General features: G+C 27.5%; 7 protein-coding genes across 7 annotated transcripts; 3 read left to right on the forward strand and 4 right to left on the reverse strand. All coding sequences in view use genetic code 12, as the record gives it.

Annotated features, from left to right (window-relative positions):
- Positions 1-96: 96 nt before the first annotated feature.
- Positions 97-2025, reverse strand: KGF54_001146 (SCF ubiquitin ligase complex subunit; the record flags this gene model as incomplete). Its single annotated transcript, XM_051761483.1, has 1 exon — positions 97-2025. One exon carries the CDS (start codon positions 2023-2025, stop codon positions 97-99), a length of 1929 nt encoding a protein of 642 aa, XP_051621542.1.
- A 1421-nt stretch (positions 2026-3446) lies between these two features.
- Positions 3447-7409, forward strand: KGF54_001147 (translation initiation factor 3 subunit; the record flags this gene model as incomplete). Its single annotated transcript, XM_051761484.1, has 1 exon — positions 3447-7409. The coding sequence occupies one exon, from the start codon at positions 3447-3449 to the stop codon at positions 7407-7409; it is 3963 nt and encodes a 1320-aa protein (XP_051621543.1).
- Positions 7410-7474: 65 nt separating this feature from the next.
- KGF54_001148 (uncharacterized protein) lies at positions 7475-8716 on the reverse strand (the record flags this gene model as incomplete). Its single annotated transcript, XM_051761485.1, has 1 exon — positions 7475-8716. One exon carries the CDS (start codon positions 8714-8716, stop codon positions 7475-7477), a length of 1242 nt encoding a protein of 413 aa, XP_051621544.1.
- Positions 8717-9297: 581 nt separating this feature from the next.
- KGF54_001149 (uncharacterized protein) lies at positions 9298-9999 on the reverse strand (the record flags this gene model as incomplete). Its single annotated transcript, XM_051761486.1, has 1 exon — positions 9298-9999. The coding sequence occupies one exon, from the start codon at positions 9997-9999 to the stop codon at positions 9298-9300; it is 702 nt and encodes a 233-aa protein (XP_051621545.1).
- A 270-nt stretch (positions 10000-10269) lies between these two features.
- On the reverse strand, positions 10270-12048 carry GPT1 (Gpt1p; the record flags this gene model as incomplete). Its single annotated transcript, XM_051761488.1, has 1 exon — positions 10270-12048. One exon carries the CDS (start codon positions 12046-12048, stop codon positions 10270-10272), a length of 1779 nt encoding a protein of 592 aa, XP_051621546.1.
- Positions 12049-14795: 2747 nt separating this feature from the next.
- KGF54_001151 (uncharacterized protein) lies at positions 14796-15578 on the forward strand (the record flags this gene model as incomplete). Its single annotated transcript, XM_051761489.1, has 1 exon — positions 14796-15578. The coding sequence occupies one exon, from the start codon at positions 14796-14798 to the stop codon at positions 15576-15578; it is 783 nt and encodes a 260-aa protein (XP_051621547.1).
- Positions 15579-16900: 1322 nt separating this feature from the next.
- On the forward strand, positions 16901-17926 carry HSP30 (Hsp30p; the record flags this gene model as incomplete). The annotated part of the gene is made up of 1 exon (XM_051761490.1): positions 16901-17926. The coding sequence occupies one exon, from the start codon at positions 16901-16903 to the stop codon at positions 17924-17926; it is 1026 nt and encodes a 341-aa protein (XP_051621548.1).
- Positions 17927-18097: the final 171 nt, after the last annotated feature.

Here is an 18097-nt window from a genome sequence, read left to right on the forward strand (position 1 = left end):
CCGTTATGTAAGATATTGTAATTAAATCTTCAAAGGATAAGATCTTTTAATCGATGTACTATTTTTTAATTTAACCTATGTATTTATCGACTATTATTATTGATTAATTCTATTATTATTGTTATCAATTAATGATAATTCTAATGCTAATTTTAAATCTTCATCAAATTCATTTAATTTATTATTTGTATTGTTAAAATTTTCTAAATTTTCACTCATTGCTAATGCAATTCTCATTTCTTCTTCTTCATCATCATATTGTGTACCATTATATTTATTAAATAATCTGTTAGTTTGTTGTTGTTGATTTAATTTTTCATTATATTCATTTATTTCATCATTTATTTTATTTTTTAATTCATGTTTATTATTATTATATGTACCTAAATTTAATTGTTTTGAATTTTTTTTTATTGAATTTGGTTGGTCATTACTAGTTAATAATTTACCAAATTGAAAATATTGTATACAATCTCCACATATTATTAAACCATTTGAATTTAAATTATTTGGATTTAATTTTATACTTGATGTTTTTCTTAATATATCATTATTATCAAATTTTTTTGGAAATTTTATTGATGCTTCTCTTAAAAATTTACCTGTAAAAATATCATAAATATTTGTTAATCCATTATAACCTGATATTGCTAATATTGAACTATTAAATTCAAATGTTGTTATTTTCATTAATTCATTATTATTTATAATATTATTAACAGTATTAGAAACTTTTTTATAATTTAATTCTGGATATAATCTATATTGTGGTATTATTGAATTTGTTGATTCATCTCTTATATTCCAAATTATTATACTATTATCTGATAATAAGTTACCATAAAATAATCCATCTTTTCCTATTACATTATCATTCATATTTATTAATTTATTTGAATTACAAGTTTGAAATTTAGATTCAATTATAATAACTCCATCTTCTAAATCTAATTTTCTAATACCAATACCATGAAAACTAAATACTTTTATTGTTGATTTATATGATAATATGATATTTTTACCACCATAATCCACATCTAAAGTATTTTTTTGATTTATCAATTGTTCAAGATGTATATGTTCACCATCATTTATGGTTATACCCAAATCTACTTTATTTAATATATTTAATGTATCAAAATCCAATACATATAAATGATAGGCTGTGTTGACGATTATAAATTTATTAAAATCCGATTTAATGTTATATATTGGTTCGTCTAATTCAACTTTATTTTTACATTGACCATTTAATGACCAACATTGTAATAATCCATTATATGAGCCACTTATTATATCTATTGAGATCTTATTCTTATCAACATATTGATTAATAATTATATCCATTATCGGGCTTCTTTCTTCTTCTATAATAATAAATTTCGTTGAACTCACTCGTTGACTTAATGAAGTACTTGTAATTAAATTCTTTAATATAATATCACCATTAATTTTACCTAAAATCAAATAATTCCAATTCATTGCAAAACTTAAAGTATTTAAATTAAAATCACCAGGTATAAAATTTTGATTTTTACCACTATCTAAATTACCTGATGATATATTACCCAGTCTTTTATCAAATATTATAAGTTTATTCATTTTAAAATCACACATTGTAAAATCATTAAAATTATATTCATTATTCAAAATTTTATAAGATTGATGGATAGAATGTCCCTTTTTCCAATTTCTTAAAATATTCAATCTTGTAAAATATTCATTCATCCAATTATTACTATTTGTTACATTGGGGAAAGATGATGAATTTGGATTTATTCCAAATCTAATTTGAAATGATTTTGTCCATGTTTCTTTATCATTTATTATAAAATTCCATTTTTTACAAACTAATCTTAATTCATTTAATATTAGTGGATCTAATTGTGATAATATTTGTATTAATATTTCATTTGGTAAATCATTTATATATATTAATTGGGTTTTATTATTGCTCTTTATCTTTGACAAATTAATCGTGTTCCCAAATGAATCACTTTCTATATTTCTATCGTTCTCATTCATAGTTGTTATATCTTCATGTTGTATATTATGACTATTTTTTTGGTCTTTTTTGCTTTTTAAATCTTCCATAAAAGATTTTTTTAATTGATCTAATGAAGTAGATTTTAAGAAAATAGTAATATGTTTTATCTTTTGCATTCAAATTCTAAAATTAAATAAACACCGTGCGACTAAAAATGTTGCAACCAAATTCTGCAATCAGTCTCATTAGGTTATATAATTTAAGGATTAATAAACTTTTTTTCATTATCATTACTATTGAAAGGAGTCCGGATCAATTTGTTCCCAAAATCCATCCAAATAATGACTGAATTTATTTGATCAAATTCGCTACTATTATCACCATTGTTAAAGAAGTACCTGAACTTATTTGTTTAGAACTTCGATAACTCCTTGAATATATTCAGTGGCCTACGTTAATACAAAGTACGTGAAACAACTAGATTGCAATAGTTCAACAATTACTTTCAACGAGATATTTTGTTACAAAAAGATTCAATTTCCTGGTAAATTACAATTATTAATTATTGCAACTACAAAAGTGTTTTATATGTCGTGAAATATGAAATCTGTAGTTTCACACACTACTATTCTTTTGAGTTGGATAAGAAATCTTCTAATGAACGGGTTAATTTAATTGAAGATACTATAGATAATAAAGTTAATTCCAAAAGTTTAGGTTTATCATCTAGAGCTGATAATAAAGTAGCTTTTTTTTTCTTTTTGTTTAGACATTATTTAACAACAAAGACCTTTTGAAACATCCAGATAATAATTTCTAGTGTAAAACTTTAATTTGTTTTAATCAAACCTGCCCTTTATCTTCTTCAGCTAGAGTATGTGCATTATTATCGTTATAAGTAGATCATTTAAAGGTATTAATGATTCAATAATATTCAAGTGTTTCAGATCTTTCCCATTTATTACTCTTTTAAGGGTTTACGGGTTTACATTGAAAGTGGCTAATTTTATAATCATGCTATTTATACTCATGAATAATCCCTATCTTTTTATATAGACTTTATAGTCTGACTAATTAACAATTATCATTATTTTAAAACTAGTATAAGCTTCAGCATATATTAAATTCAAAATCACAGAGGTTATTTAAAATTCGATTTTGTACTTAAAATTAACGAGTTCGTACTATACATTTCATAAATACAAAGTATCCTACATATAAAAACTTCATGCTCGCACGGTTTCTTATAATAAATTAGCGACCTAAGATAGCGGAATAGTCCAAAATCTACGTCGAACTTGTCATTAACTTCATTAACTTATGAAGTGAAATTTACTACATGATTTGGTCCTACAAAAAAAATTTTTCAAACTTTAATATGTAATTTTATACAACCGATTTGCAACAATCGATTAAAGTCAATTATCTTGAGGTTTTAGAAAAATATAGGGTTTGAAAAATGAGTGAAGGTGGAAAGGAAGTAGAAAAGCAAGAACAAAAACAAGAACAAGATCAAGAACAACAACAACTTGTTGCAAAAGAACTTATTTTAAAATTAAATTTACCTTTAATTTTACAACTTGAAGAAAATGAAATTATTGTACCATCACATTATGAAGAAAATTTAACAGATTTAAGACAAACTTTAACTCTTATTCCAAAAACTAAAAATTTATCAAATTACTCAATTATAATAAAAGGAATCGATGTTGAACAATTTGAAGAATTATATACATTTGGTCAAATTATTGAAGAATTAAAATTAGGTAAAGATTTAAAAGAATTAAATATTGAAATTAAAGCAAAACCTTATAATTTAGCAGCAATTTATGAACAAATTATAAGATTTAGAGAAGTAATTGGTCTTTATTATATTGATAGAATTTCAAATGATTTAGGATCATCCGGTGGTGTTTCAAAATTTAATAAAATTAAATTAGATCAAATTAATGTAAAAAAAGATAAAACTGAAGAAAATGAAGAATCTAAAAGAATAGAGTCATTAACATCGGAGGAAAATTCAGAAATTTCAGAAATCATTGAATCATTGATCAAGGTACAATTAAATGAAAGTTTTACAGAAGCATCAAAATTTGATACTGTTAATCAAAATACAATAACTCCAATTAAATCTTTGACTGTTTCTCAATGGTCTCCGGTACCGCCATTCCAAAGAAATAAAGGTGATCTTTTATATTTGGTTTTACAAACATTGGAGAATGAGACCTTCAACATTACTTGTCATTTTTCAGGATTTTTTGTAAATAAATCATCAACTATTAATTTCAATCCGAATATTAAAGTTAATGAAAAGGGTAAATTTTTTAAAAATTATTTACTTCATGATTTAATTTCATCATTATCACCAGCTTTTGCTACCACAATTCAAGACAATGAAATCAAATTATCTAAATCATCTGAACATCCAGAATCATATTTATTGCCTCATAATTCGTTTTTAGCTTACCCATGGCTTGTTAATGAATCAGATTTGAAAAATGTACCAGATGCTTCTAGATCACAAATTCCTTTAATTAGTAATGGTGTTGATGGATCAGATATTATTAAAGAATGGAATAACGATATTCAAACTATGAAAGAATTACCAAGCTCTACTTTTCAAGAACGTATTATTCGTGATAAACTTGTACAAAAAAATTTATTTGAGTTTAACAAAGTTGCAACCGAAACTGCTAAAAATATTATAAAAGGTAATATTACACCAATGAATCCTGGAGAAGAAGAAGATAAATATATTTATTTAAAAAATGGTATATTTTATTCTGCTGGTACTGCAACCGTTGATGTATTTGAAACCACTGGTGGAGAAGAAGCTTCTAGGTATGTTTCATCAAAAGATCTTTCAGGTATTAAAATCATTAATAGACATGAAGTAAACGGTATTTCAACTTTAGTTACTTGTATTGTTGATTATATGGGGAAAAGAGTTGTTTGTCAAGCTCCAGTACCAGGTATTTTAGATCCTCCAGCAATTGAAGATAATACCGAAGAAGAAACACAAGAAAAAGTTGTATATGGATTATCATCAGATGGTTGCAAAATTTTAGAAGAAAAAACTTTTGAAGAACCTTTAAAACAAATTGGTGAAATTTTCCATTTAAAACCACATAAAGTTAAATTAACTGAAGAAGTCGAGTCAAAATCTGAATTAATGGTTTCAAAAGACACTAAAGGTTTAAGAGGAACTGATGGTAGAAAGTATGTTATTGATTTGTACCGTACCACTCCACGTGATATTGAATTCATTGAAAGTAATTTCAATGGTAAAGAAGATTCATATCCACATGGTGAAGCATTGATTAGACACGAAGCAGTTAATGAATGGTGGAAACGTAAAATTTCAGTATTATTTAAACAAGAAACTGATAAATTAGAAAAAGAAGGAAAATTGGAAAACAAGGAAAATAAAGAAAAACCTCAGATTGCTTTACCAACTGATCAAGTTGTTTTCAATCCAGATTCTTTCTCTTCTTCATTTGAATCTAAAGAAGATCAAGATGAAGTTAGAGAAATTTCTAAATTTATCAAAGAAAAATTAATCGTTGAATACTTGGAAGAAATTAAACTTCAATTGACACCGTTTGACGGAACACAATTAAGTGAACAATTACATAGACAAGGTATTAATTTAAGATACTTAGGTTACATTGCTCAAGCTTTATTAGACAAAAAGAAAGAAGTTCAAGAACAAATTAAAAACACCATATCCGAAAATGAAGAACAAGAACTCACCGCAAAAGCTAAACAAGATGAGGAGGAAAGGTCCAAAAAAGAACAAGAAAAATTAGATGAATCAAAGTCAGAAGAAGAAAACAGAAAAGACGATTTAGAACCAAAAGAAGAAGAAGAATCAGAACCATCAAAAGCTACTTATGATCTTGCAATTGCAAATTATACTACTTTATACAGACTTGTCATCCAAGAAATGGTTGCAAGAGCATCAAAACATATTTTAAGAAAATTATTAAAATCATTACCAACTTATCTTTCAACTTCAGCTGTTGTTCATTTCCATAATTGTTTATTTGGTGGTGATATAAATCAAACTCCAATAGCTGAAATTGATGAATTATATCAAACTTTTTACCCAGTCGATGACTTCAAATATACAGAACTTAATCATAAATCAGTTATTGAATTAATCAAAAATGAAGTTTATTCAAGATTTAGATATGAATTACCAGAAAATTGGTTAAATGAGATAATTAGATTACCACAATTATTGAGAGAAATCGCTTTACAATTTGGTATTCAATGGAAATCAAATGATTATTCATTTACCAAATCGGAATTCGACTCCAAAAGCAATGAAATTGAAAAAGATATTATTGAATCCAAATCATCCAAAAAAGGTAAGAAAAAAACTCAACAAATTGTTTCAAAATCATTCAAACGTGATTCAGTATTTGTAGTAGATGATTTAGTAGATTTCATACCAAAAATTAAAGATTCTTCATATAAATCAACAATGATTGATGAAATTTTTGCAAATGCAAGATCTCAATTAATTGCAGGTAATAAAGAAATTGGTATGACAATGTTTGCAGAATTAACAGCAATTCAAGAATCCATATATGGGAAAGTTAATCCAGAAACTGCTACATTTTATAATTTAATTGCTCAAGTTTATCAAGAATTAGGATTTGATTATGAAGCAGCTTTATTAGGTCGTAAAGCTATTATACTTTGTGAAAGATCTTGTGGGTTTGATAGTCATGAAACTATTACTGCTTATATGAATCTGGCTTATTATGAATCTAGTAATGACCAATTTTTAAATTCTTTAAAATTATACAATCAAGCAGTACAAACTTGGACTTTAACTTACGGTAAAGATCATCCAGCTATTATTAATACATTACTCAACTCATCAGATTCATTGTTGAAAATTAAAAACTTTGATGGTGCAGTTCAATTATTATCAAAAGCTTTAAATTATAGTGAAAAATTAAATGGTAAAGAAACTGAAATTTCTGGTTTGATTCAATACAGAATTGCAAATGCTTTTATTTCACAAAATAAAATTGAACAATCAAAACCATATTTTGAAGCAGCTCATGATATTTTCCAAAAATTAGTTGGACCAAACGACTCAATGACTAAACAAATAAGTAAATATGTAGCAAATGTTTCATTATATATTGAATATGCAAAAGCTAAAGATAAAGAAAAGAAAAAAGCTTTACAACAAAAAGCTGCCATTACAAATCAAAACAAAATTAAAGTATCAAATGGTAATGGACATAATCATCAACACCCACCACAAAATGGACAAACAAAAAATTCTAAAAAGGATAAATCAATTTTTCAATCCGTACCAGAAATTGCTAGTCAATCAGTTGATGAAATTTTAAATTTTATTGAAGGTAAAACTAGATCCACTAAAAATAAGAAAAAGTAATTAAGATATGTAAATAGGACAATTTATTAAATTTGTATATAGTTTATTTAAATAAATAAAAAATGTTAATGATGATGTGAATGCGAATTTTGTTCTTCTTGTTCTTCAGGTACTTCTTCTTCTACTTCAAATTTTATACCAACATTTCTAACAAATCTATCATCTTCATGAATTAAATCAGCTAATATTTTTTCATATTTATTTATAGTTAACAAATCAATTGATTTATTTCTAGTAAGTAACGTAAAATTTATATTTGTATTAGCACCAGAAGACAATACCGATAATTGTTTTAATTTAAATTGTTTTAATTGTTCATTACTTTCTAATTCATATTTTATTATATTTTCAACTTTATTATAAATTTCAGATCCTGGTTGTTCTCCTCTATCTATTAATTCATACCATGCTTCTTTCATTGAATCCCAACCGGCTTTAATAATTAAAATTGAAACTCCAATACCTCCAATTGAATCTAACCATGCAACATTAAATAAAACTCCTCCTGCTACTGTTAATAATGCAACAACAGCAGTTAATGAATCAACTCTATGATGCCATGCGTTAGCTACCAATACTTTTGAGTTTGTTTCATGTGCAATTTTTAAAGTTTTACGATATAATATTTCTTTAACTATAATTGAACCAGCTGCTAACCATGCTGCATTAATATTTGGAATTTCTCTATGAGTTGTGAGTTCAGTCCCAATTGGAGTTTGTGTATGAGAATGAGAATGAGAATGTTCGGAATTACTACCTAAATCTGTATGAGTATGATTATGACCAATTTGAATACTTGCAGCAATTTCATATAATTGAGTTGGTAAAACAAATTCAAAAACTTGTAATAATGAAGACCAACCAACTGATATACCTGCAAATAATAATATGGCACTTACAGCAAGTGATCCTATAGTTTCAATTTTACCATAACCAAAAGGAAATTTTGTAGGAGTACCAACTTTAGCTGCAACATTTACTGTAGCTAATGTTAAAAAATCAGCCAACATATCACTTACTGAATGAATGGCATCTGCAATTAAAGCTTGTGAATGAAATACAACCCCACCAACACCTTTCGATATAGCTAATCCAATATTTACTAATAATCCAATCCATGTAATTCTTACCGCTGGATTTGATTTTATTGAAGAAGCACTAGCTGATAAAAATTCGTTTGGTTCATGCATTGAATGATGATGATGCAATATACTACCTCCAGCATGAGAATGTGTGTGTTCGGAATGAGAATGAGAATGGGAATTTGATTGTTGATGTTTTACTTCTAATTCTTGTTTTTCTGACATTTTTTGATGAAAAATTGTAAATGTTGAGAATAGTTTTTTTGATATTATAAATGGTTTATGTTGAGATCGAAATGAAATTTTAAATATGTATTGCTGTCGATATAAAATTGAATTGGTATATGACTTAGGTAGTAGTATTTGGGGTAGTCTTGGTATAATAATTTGACTTGAAATGTTCATTTTCTATGAAAAAAAAAGTATTATAAAATCAAATATTTGGGTTTTTTTATTGTTTAAATTCTTCAATTGAAAAATTATTTAAATTTAAATTTTGAAACAACAAATTTTATTGAATGTCTTGGCAGGTATAGTGTTTTGATTATCAAATATCAATCATCTGAAACTTAAATAATTGTTTAATAAAATTGATCATGTACAATGTATTGAAGATTGAAATAAGAGTTCTTTTCGTATCTCCAGATTTTATTAATATTTGTTTTTGTTCAATGATATTAGAATTTAAGAAGATTTACGTGCGAATCGGAATCTCAAAATATTTAGAGATCAAGTTAATTACTTCAAAGTAATGAACATCTAGATTGGCAATATAATTGTAGTAACATCTATATACCAATGATGTATCAAAATAATGAATTTAGCAATTTATTTGTATCGCTTTTGGAATCTCCTGTGGGTATATCATCATTTTCTTTCTTTTTTAATTCTTCCAACTCCAACTTCAACCTATTTAGTTTATCCAAGTCATATTTCTTATCTTGACCATCATATAGTCTATCTTTTATACTCTTAGTTGGTTGTCTTATATGCATATAATTACACATTTCTCCTCTTTCACAAGAATTTGTATCATAAGCTCTACAATGAGCGTCATTAAAATCAAGTACTGGTGATAATTCTGAATGCACTGGTCTACCGTTGAACCATTCTTGATTTAATATATTGTTTATATTTAATGCATCATTTGTTGAAAAAAACCGTACATATACATTACCATTTAAATGATTATTTTCATTTTCACAAACTACTAATGAAGCAATTTCTCCTAATAAACTTAAATGTATAAATATATCTTGATAAAATAAATCAAAAATTTCTTGTATTTGTTTTTGAGTAAATTCTTCACTATCATTTTTATTTAATTTGGGGTTTTGATATAAGTTGGCTAATAATAAAGTTTTTGATGATGTTGGTTTTATATGCTTTTTGGAACATTTCTCTCCATGTCTACAAGCTCCTATTTTATTATAGAATAAACACGAAACTGATGAGTTACTGCCATGATTGTTATCATGTCTTTGTTGATATCTTCCTCCTCCACTCATAATAATCTATTTATATAATAATGATGGATTAAATGATTAATTTCAATGTATAATTTTAAATCATGTTAAGATTTTAGTTGTACATTTTTGTGTAATTATTTTAGTGATGTTTCAATTTTAGGTTCAAATTTAAAATACAATATTTTTTACAGTCACAATAGATCATTGTCCGCTCTCAGTAATTATAACACGCCAGAGTTAGTTATTGCTACAATTATTATAAGGTTTACATTAAAAGTCATATTTTTATAAAAGTTAAATTACAATATCTTAATAACTTTTTTTCTCATTTATTATTTCATCACCAGAATCACTCACAGTTTGTCCATCAACAACATGAGCATTTTTATAATCTGTTGGATCATTAGAATTATCAATAAGCTTGCTTTCGTAGGTAATATCTTTTTCATCAATGTTACTTCTTGGTCCTTTATACCATTTATGAGCATCAACAACAAACCATATTGTAGCCAATAATAAAGGGCCAAAGAATACCAAAACTGTCCAGTTCATTTCTTGAGCATTTAAATCAGCACCTCTTACGGTTGGGAAACATAAGATTGGTATCATTAATGTAACAAAAGCAACTGAACACCATCCAATAGGTTGGGAGAATTTTCCTAAATGCCAAGGACCTCTTTTAAACGTTTTTCTAGCATAAGTTATTTTTAGTAAAGTTGGAGTAGTGAAACTAACAAAACCAGCAATTCCACCGACTGAAAAGATAGCACCAATAGCAACATCACCTCCAAACATTAACAATAACAATAATTCACCAATTACAACATTAAAAACTACTGCCCAGATTGGAGTTTGAGTCCACGGTGAAACCTTTTTCCAAATGTTTGAGCCAGGAAATAAACCATCTCTAGAATAAGCATAGGTGACTCTTGAGGCGGCTAATAAACATGTATATGACATAAAAAATGAAGATATTATTGTTAATGCAACAGCAGCATTAAGTAGGTCATGCTTCAATATCTGACTTAAATAAGTGACAAATGGTTGACCTAAACCTTGAGGATCATCAGCAATTTCAGTAAGATCAACTAAAGTGTAAGAAATTGCAATACAGAAAAAAAATCCAACTAGACCTCCAACAACCGCTGTCATTGTAATTGCTCTTGGTACTGCTACTGAAGCGTTGCTACACTCCTCAGATAAATGGAATGGGGAGTCATATCCACTCATGGCCCAAATAACGCCAAGGAATGAGGCTAAAAATGATATCCCCTGTGGCCATTCTATTTGATTTGTCAAACTCCAAGCAACAGAATTTGAATTAAATTTTGAAATGTCTTTTCCCAGAATTTCTACTCTTGAATTTCCTCCTAATATCATTACAAAAACAATTACCAAGAACACTATGTTACAAATAGTACCACTTGAACTAAATCTTGCAGCCCATTTAGATGTTGATGAACACATAATTCCACATACAACCATTATACCAGTAGTTAATCCAAATACTTGACCTGTAGTTGGAGTATATGAAGGACTATTGTAGCTGTATAACGCAAGCATTAAACTAGCCCCCAGCCAACTCACCGATGGGGCGGCCGTTATTTGGCAAAGAAAATTTGACCATGCTGTGAAGAATGTAAAATATGCCTTGTATTTTGGTGGAGATAATTGCGAAACTGCATATGGTGTTCCTGCAGAACAAGGAAAAGCTGATGATACTTCTGCCATAGATAAAGCAACAAATGTGATAAAGATCATTGCAATAATCCATGGTAATGGGGACATTCCAATAACTAACTGTTGATAATCAAAAGTTGCTGCTATGGAAGGTAATAATCCTAAGACTGAAAAACTAACACCAAAAATAGTCCATAATGAAAACTCTCTTTTCAATTCTTGTTTATAACCCATAGCTAATATCAAAGCTTCATCATTATCAACTTCATGATCAACATTGATTATAGCACCTTGATTTGATAAAATTGAAGTTATATGCAAATTATCAACATGAACTTGTGATTTGATTGGATGTAATTCAGGATCTAGCACTTTTGAAGTAGTTGGAGTAGTTTTAGCTGACTTCATCTTGTGTCTTTAAAGAATGATTTAAAATATAAAAACTATTGTTGAAAATTGAATCAAATAAATTAATTCATAGTTATTTATTTGAATATATATATAAATTCAATCAAGAAATGGAATTTAGGCGGTTAAATAATTAATTATTACTTATCTAAAAATACTTCATCTTAAATAACCAAGATATAAAAATTTAATGTAATAACTCCAATTATAAAAAACGTTATCAGAACAATTAAACAAAAAGATAAGGAAAAATTTTTTTTGTACTTTATTGAATATTATTTTTGTGTATTCTTACCTGAACTTCTATTATAATTTATATAATATGTCAAATCTTTGATTGTTTCGTTTTTGTACTTAGGTTAATTTATTAGCATAATATATTTTGGACTATTTAATATATAATGGGGCAAAATGCCATTACATTTTTGTCAAATTTATGTTCTCCAAATTAATATACTTGACAATGTTTAGCCTTGAGATCCAATAAATAATTTGCTGCAAAAAGTGCATTAAATTTTTGCAACCAATTTATTTCTTTTTTACTTCTTTTAGTTCTTCAAAAGTGAGAAAAAAAATATTTTTTAACTTGAATTCAAGATCTTGCAAATTTCATTCATAAATGTTTTAACCAACTATTAGATAGTAGCTATAGTTGAATGTTAAGATAACATCCAGACTTGGCTCTTATTAATCAATGATCAACGAGATAAGGACTCTCTGGCGGTAACATTTGCAAAAAGCTTAAACTAATTTTTTTTCTATATCTGTATATTGATTTCACGAAGATGCGCGAATTGCCTAATGTGATTAAAGATGCGCTTGATTAAGAATAATTATTTCGTTTAGTTAAGACTTATAAGTGCTAAATGACAGTTCTTAAAATCTACAGTCTCATATACTTAATTTGAATTTTTGCGGGGCTCCATATTCAAAGTTCAATAGTTTGGAAATAAAAATTCACGTAAGAATTAAAATAGATGAGATAAAATATATCAAATCGACAATTTTGTTCCAAAACTAGATTTGTGCTACCCTCTCCAATCTTATATGAGTAATATTGGGGGAACTTTACTGCCCTTTTTCATGATCAAAACAAGCATATAAAGAAGTTTGTCATGATAAAACCAAAGGGAGACATTTGTGTTTCAAAAGAAGTCCAAGTGTCTCAAAATCGATTATTGTATGTTAAAACTGACCTGAAAATAAGTAACAATTCCTAAGTTTGAAGTAATTTATGATCATATAAAGTACACAAAATTATTTTGACATTTATTAGTGCCATGAATTGGTCTAAACTGACATTTTTAAAATCGGGTCTGTTTTGTAATTGATAGCGCAGTCTTTATCACAGTTAACGCGCGCTAGCTTAAAACTATTTACGAAATATCGTGCAGAACATTATGTGCTTGTATTAGATTTCAGAAAGGTAAATAAAGTTGGAGAAGATTAAATTTTAGTTTTTATAGCAGTGATCGCAGTTATAATTGAGGTAAATTAAATTCTCCAAATTCTTTTTTTAAATTACACATGGAAAAGAAGTGTTCACTTTTATATCTTGCTCGCAATTCTCAAACAAGAACTTTTCAAATTATTTGTAATCTGGGTGCTGAGTCTGAAGAGAAATATAGTTTCAAATGAACTTAAGGTGTTGTTATTCATTTAATTTTAATTTGCAATATCCTGTCAAAAAAATCCGAAGAAAACATTGCAGCTTGAAATGGACAAACTACAATTTTCAGCAATTTCTCATTACTAATCTATATGTGTACTTAATATAACATTGTCAATTACAATTCAGCAAGAAAAAGCACAACTTGGACCAATTTTTATTAACAAAAGAGTGACTTGCCTCTGTTCTTCTCCTTCGTCTCAATATCCAAGTTTAGAAGACAGTATAGCTATACTTTACAACCCCTAGGTACAGTAAGCTGCCAAGCCTTAATACGATCATGTTGTTATTTCTGAGAATGTGTACATGAAGTAGTATAGATTTTAATTGTAGCATAAAAAACTGCCAAACATTTAAAAAATATTAAATAGTACTGTAATACTTTCTTCCTAGACCTGCACATAAGTTGTCAAAAATGTATGGAAGAACTAATGTAATTGCATAATGCAAGCATCAACCTGGTCCCCAGTCAGTGCCAAAAAACTTCAATATTCATTGGAAATCGAAAGAACTCAAACGAAAGCTTAATTTGTGCTTAGTTTTGAATAACATCAAAGTGTTTCTGAAGGGTGTCTTTTGTAACTATATATTTTAGTGTTACAATTTGCGGCTAAAACTTACTTCTCGTATTCCAGTTCTCCATTAAATAATGGTACATTAAGAGAAATCAGTAAGAGCCTTTTTGGTTCATGCTGATTGTTTAAAGTTTACTCGCAACATTCTGTAAGTAAATAGCTGTTTTTTTAATACGTACGTTTATTTTAGCTTTCTTTACTTCGGTTGATTTAATTGTTTGAAGCTTTTCTTAAATTCAGTATTAACTAGCTGAATACTTATGAGAGGTTGCTATTAGAATGTAAAATATCAGCAACTTTCGGCCATGTTTAGGTATGTAATGTAGCTCTTTGAATTAGAACGAGGAAACTCAAGTTCAGGGAATATTAAACTAGCATTTTCTCAACTAAAATTTGGCTGCAAAATCATGTTCAATAAACTGCAAAAACATTATGACATAAATACTCCTGCCTTTCATCTATTCTTTTCTTTGATAAAATAATTTTAAAAACTAAAGCAATAGATGTCAAACACTAATTTGAATGATTTTATTTTTGAAAGAATTTCTTCGCAATTGAGTCAGCATGAAGTTTTGAAATTATGTTACATGGATAAAGATGACAATTGTCTTTGTAAAATTGAATTGTATAATTCGGAGAAGAGAAGCTCAAGAGCCTCTTCGAATTGCTCAACACCTGAAACAAATTCAGAATTAACTGTTGGAGAGATAGATGATGATTTGAAATCATTGTCAAACTTTTTTGGGAAGAACAATACAGCAAATTCTTTGAAAAATATACTAAAAAGTGACAGCAAAAAAGAGTTGCACGTACACGTTTCTGGTTTAAGCATTAAAATCGAAGATGACATTAACTTAGATGAAGAGAGTTCAATCAAAGGGAAGGCAGAAGACGGACAAGTAGAAAAATCGAAAGAGTCATCATCATCATCAGCACAAGAATCGGAAGCTCAGTCACAACCACAAGCTCAATCACAACCACAACCACAATTGCAATCACAACCACAATCACAATCACAACCACAATCGCAACAACAACCCCAAATTAAAACCCAACCTCCAACTCAAACTCAACAAGCTGCTCAAAATCGACCAAATAATACAACAAATATAACAGGTGTTGCACTTTATAATCATATAATGATCAAGCCAGGCGATTTACATTTCTTTGCAGGTGATAAAATTACCGACATTTTGCATTACGAGAGTGCCAGATGTTACGGAAAAAATCAAGTTACTGGTTGTGTTGGTTCTTTCCCACACCATTACGTTAAAATTAATAAATAGGTAACTTAATTTCACTTGATTTGAATTTCGTCCTTATAGCAGTTTATGTATTTATTAGATGTCATGTATTTATGTCAACAATCAAATATGTAGTCTACACTATTAATAAATAAACTACCCTAAAATGTTACAATAAGGTTATGTGTCAAAACATCTCATGATTTGAAACAAATAAAAGTTTGCAGTTAGGATTTTTATGTAATATTAAAATATTTTGCCGTTCTTTCCAATTTAGAATAAAACCCCGTAAATTTAAATTTAAACTTTGTGCTTATAAATTATTAAATAACAATAGAAAAATTAAGAAAAAGTTGGAGAATTTGTTGCATTAAAACTTATGAGTAAAAGTGATTAATTTTGGTCATTACTTATGTAGATCAAAATTATGATTAGTAACGGATGATTAAGTTAATAAAACTTCAACAGGTCAATCAACCAAATGGTCCGATCGAACGTTTTTAGCCTTTTCTATGTGTGAATAATTGAAAGGGCTTTAATTACTTTCGCAAATATTTAAAGTTTTAAGGAAATCATGGAAACTATACGAAAATTCGAGACATCATTCAAAAGTTTAAAATTTTGTAATTAGAGAAATATAATGAATTGATTTATGGATTATGATTGAGTCCAATAAAGCTGAAGCGTTTTTTTAAAAATTCTTTCTCTGTGTTGTAAATCTATATTTTAGATTTTGAATGATCATTATTCTTTGTTTTTATATTTTTTTTTTCTTTCGATTTCGGTGATTCAGTAATAAACCACTTATAGAAATTCTTAGAGAAGCAAGTACTGTAATTATTGTGTGGTACTTGGTTTCATAGTTCCTAACCAAATATCTCAAAATTACTTTGATGCTGCCGTATTCTCCATGTTTATATACATGAGTTCAATTCATGCAATCATATGTTAATGCAGTACCAATTTTAGACTAAAAAAATTTTTAGAAAAAAAAAATTAAAATTGTCTTACAGATTTATTTGATATAACTCAATAAAGCCATGTATTCTAGTCATCACACTTTTTATGGAGTCTTACGGCTATCCTTGAAAAGTTTAATTTTGCTCTTATTCTCAGAATTACTATAATTTTCATTTGAATAATATTACATGTTTTCAGATATCCCTTAAATTTACAAGATATATAAAGTATTTATATCTACCCCTATTTCTCCTTTTCTTTTCTAAAAATAACAATTGTTAATTACTTTCAAATTAATCACTAGGCAATTAAACATTCATTAAGTTTCAATTTTTTAGCTTGTTTCATATTTAAATTTTTGCAACAATTTATACTTTAATTACACAAAATCAACGTACTTAAAAATGACTTATTTTGAAGGAATTTCAAATATTGTTAAAAGAAATCGTGCAGTTAGTATTAATCCTCCACCACCTGAATCAGATATTAATTTAACTTCTCATGGTTCAGATTGGTTATGGGCTGTATTTTCAGTTTTTGCTTTACTTGCTGTTGTTCATGGTTTTATTTATTCTTTAACTAGTGTTAGAAGAAGTGGATTAAAAAAATCATTATTAATTATTCCATTATTTACAAATGCTATTATGGCTTTTGCTTATTATACATATGCTTCTAATTTAGGTTATACTTGGATTGAAACTGAATTTCATCATGTTACTACTAGTAGAGATTTAAATGTTCGTCAAATATTTTATACTAAATATGTTGGTTGGTTTTTATCATGGCCATGGGTTTTAACTATATTTGTTATTGTAACTCATACAAGTTTAACTGATGATAGAGAAGATCTTTTAAAAAGAGGTGTTCAAATTTTTTCAACCCTTTTCACTAGATTTTTAGCAATTGCAGTATTTGTATTAGGTTTATTAATTGGTGCTTTAATCAGATCTTCATATAAATGGGGTTACTTTACTTTTGCAGTTGTTGCTCAATTATTTGCAATTTATCTTGTTTGTGTTGATTTACATCATAGTTTTGGTTCAGTAAATAAAAGTTGGTTTGGAAGTTTATTAATTACTTTTTATATTGTTGTTTGGATTTTATACCCTGTTTGTTGGGGTTTATCAGAAGGTGGTAATGTTATTCAACCAGATTCAGAAGCTGTATTTTATGGTATTTTGGATTTAATTACTTTTGGATTTGTACCAGTCATTTTAACTTGGATTGCTGTTAATAGAGTTGATGAAGAATTTTTTACTAAAATTTGGCATTTCCATTTAAATAATGGTGGTAATGGTCATGCTATTAATCATGATGTTGAAAAAGATGTTGGTGCTGATACTCCAAGACATTCAGGTGATACTGCAGTACCACCAACAGGTGTTCCAGCTACTGAAGAAGAAGCAGTAGTTGAAGAAGAAGTTGTTTAAAAGAAGCTGCTTAAGAAGCTAGATGAATACCCACTTTTTTTAATTTATTTTAAGGTATCTCAAGCTGTGTGATATAAATCAAATTTAATACCTATTGAAATGTTCAGCCCATCAATATTATTTTAAAGTGTTTAATTTTTAATTCTAATGAATAAAGTTTACATATAAAAT

The sequence above is a fragment of the Candida jiufengensis genome, assembly GCF_024610255.1.
Source record: "Candida jiufengensis strain CBS 10846 chromosome Unknown scaffold6, whole genome shotgun sequence".
NCBI lineage: Eukaryota > Fungi > Ascomycota > Pichiomycetes > Serinales > Debaryomycetaceae > Lodderomyces > Lodderomyces jiufengensis.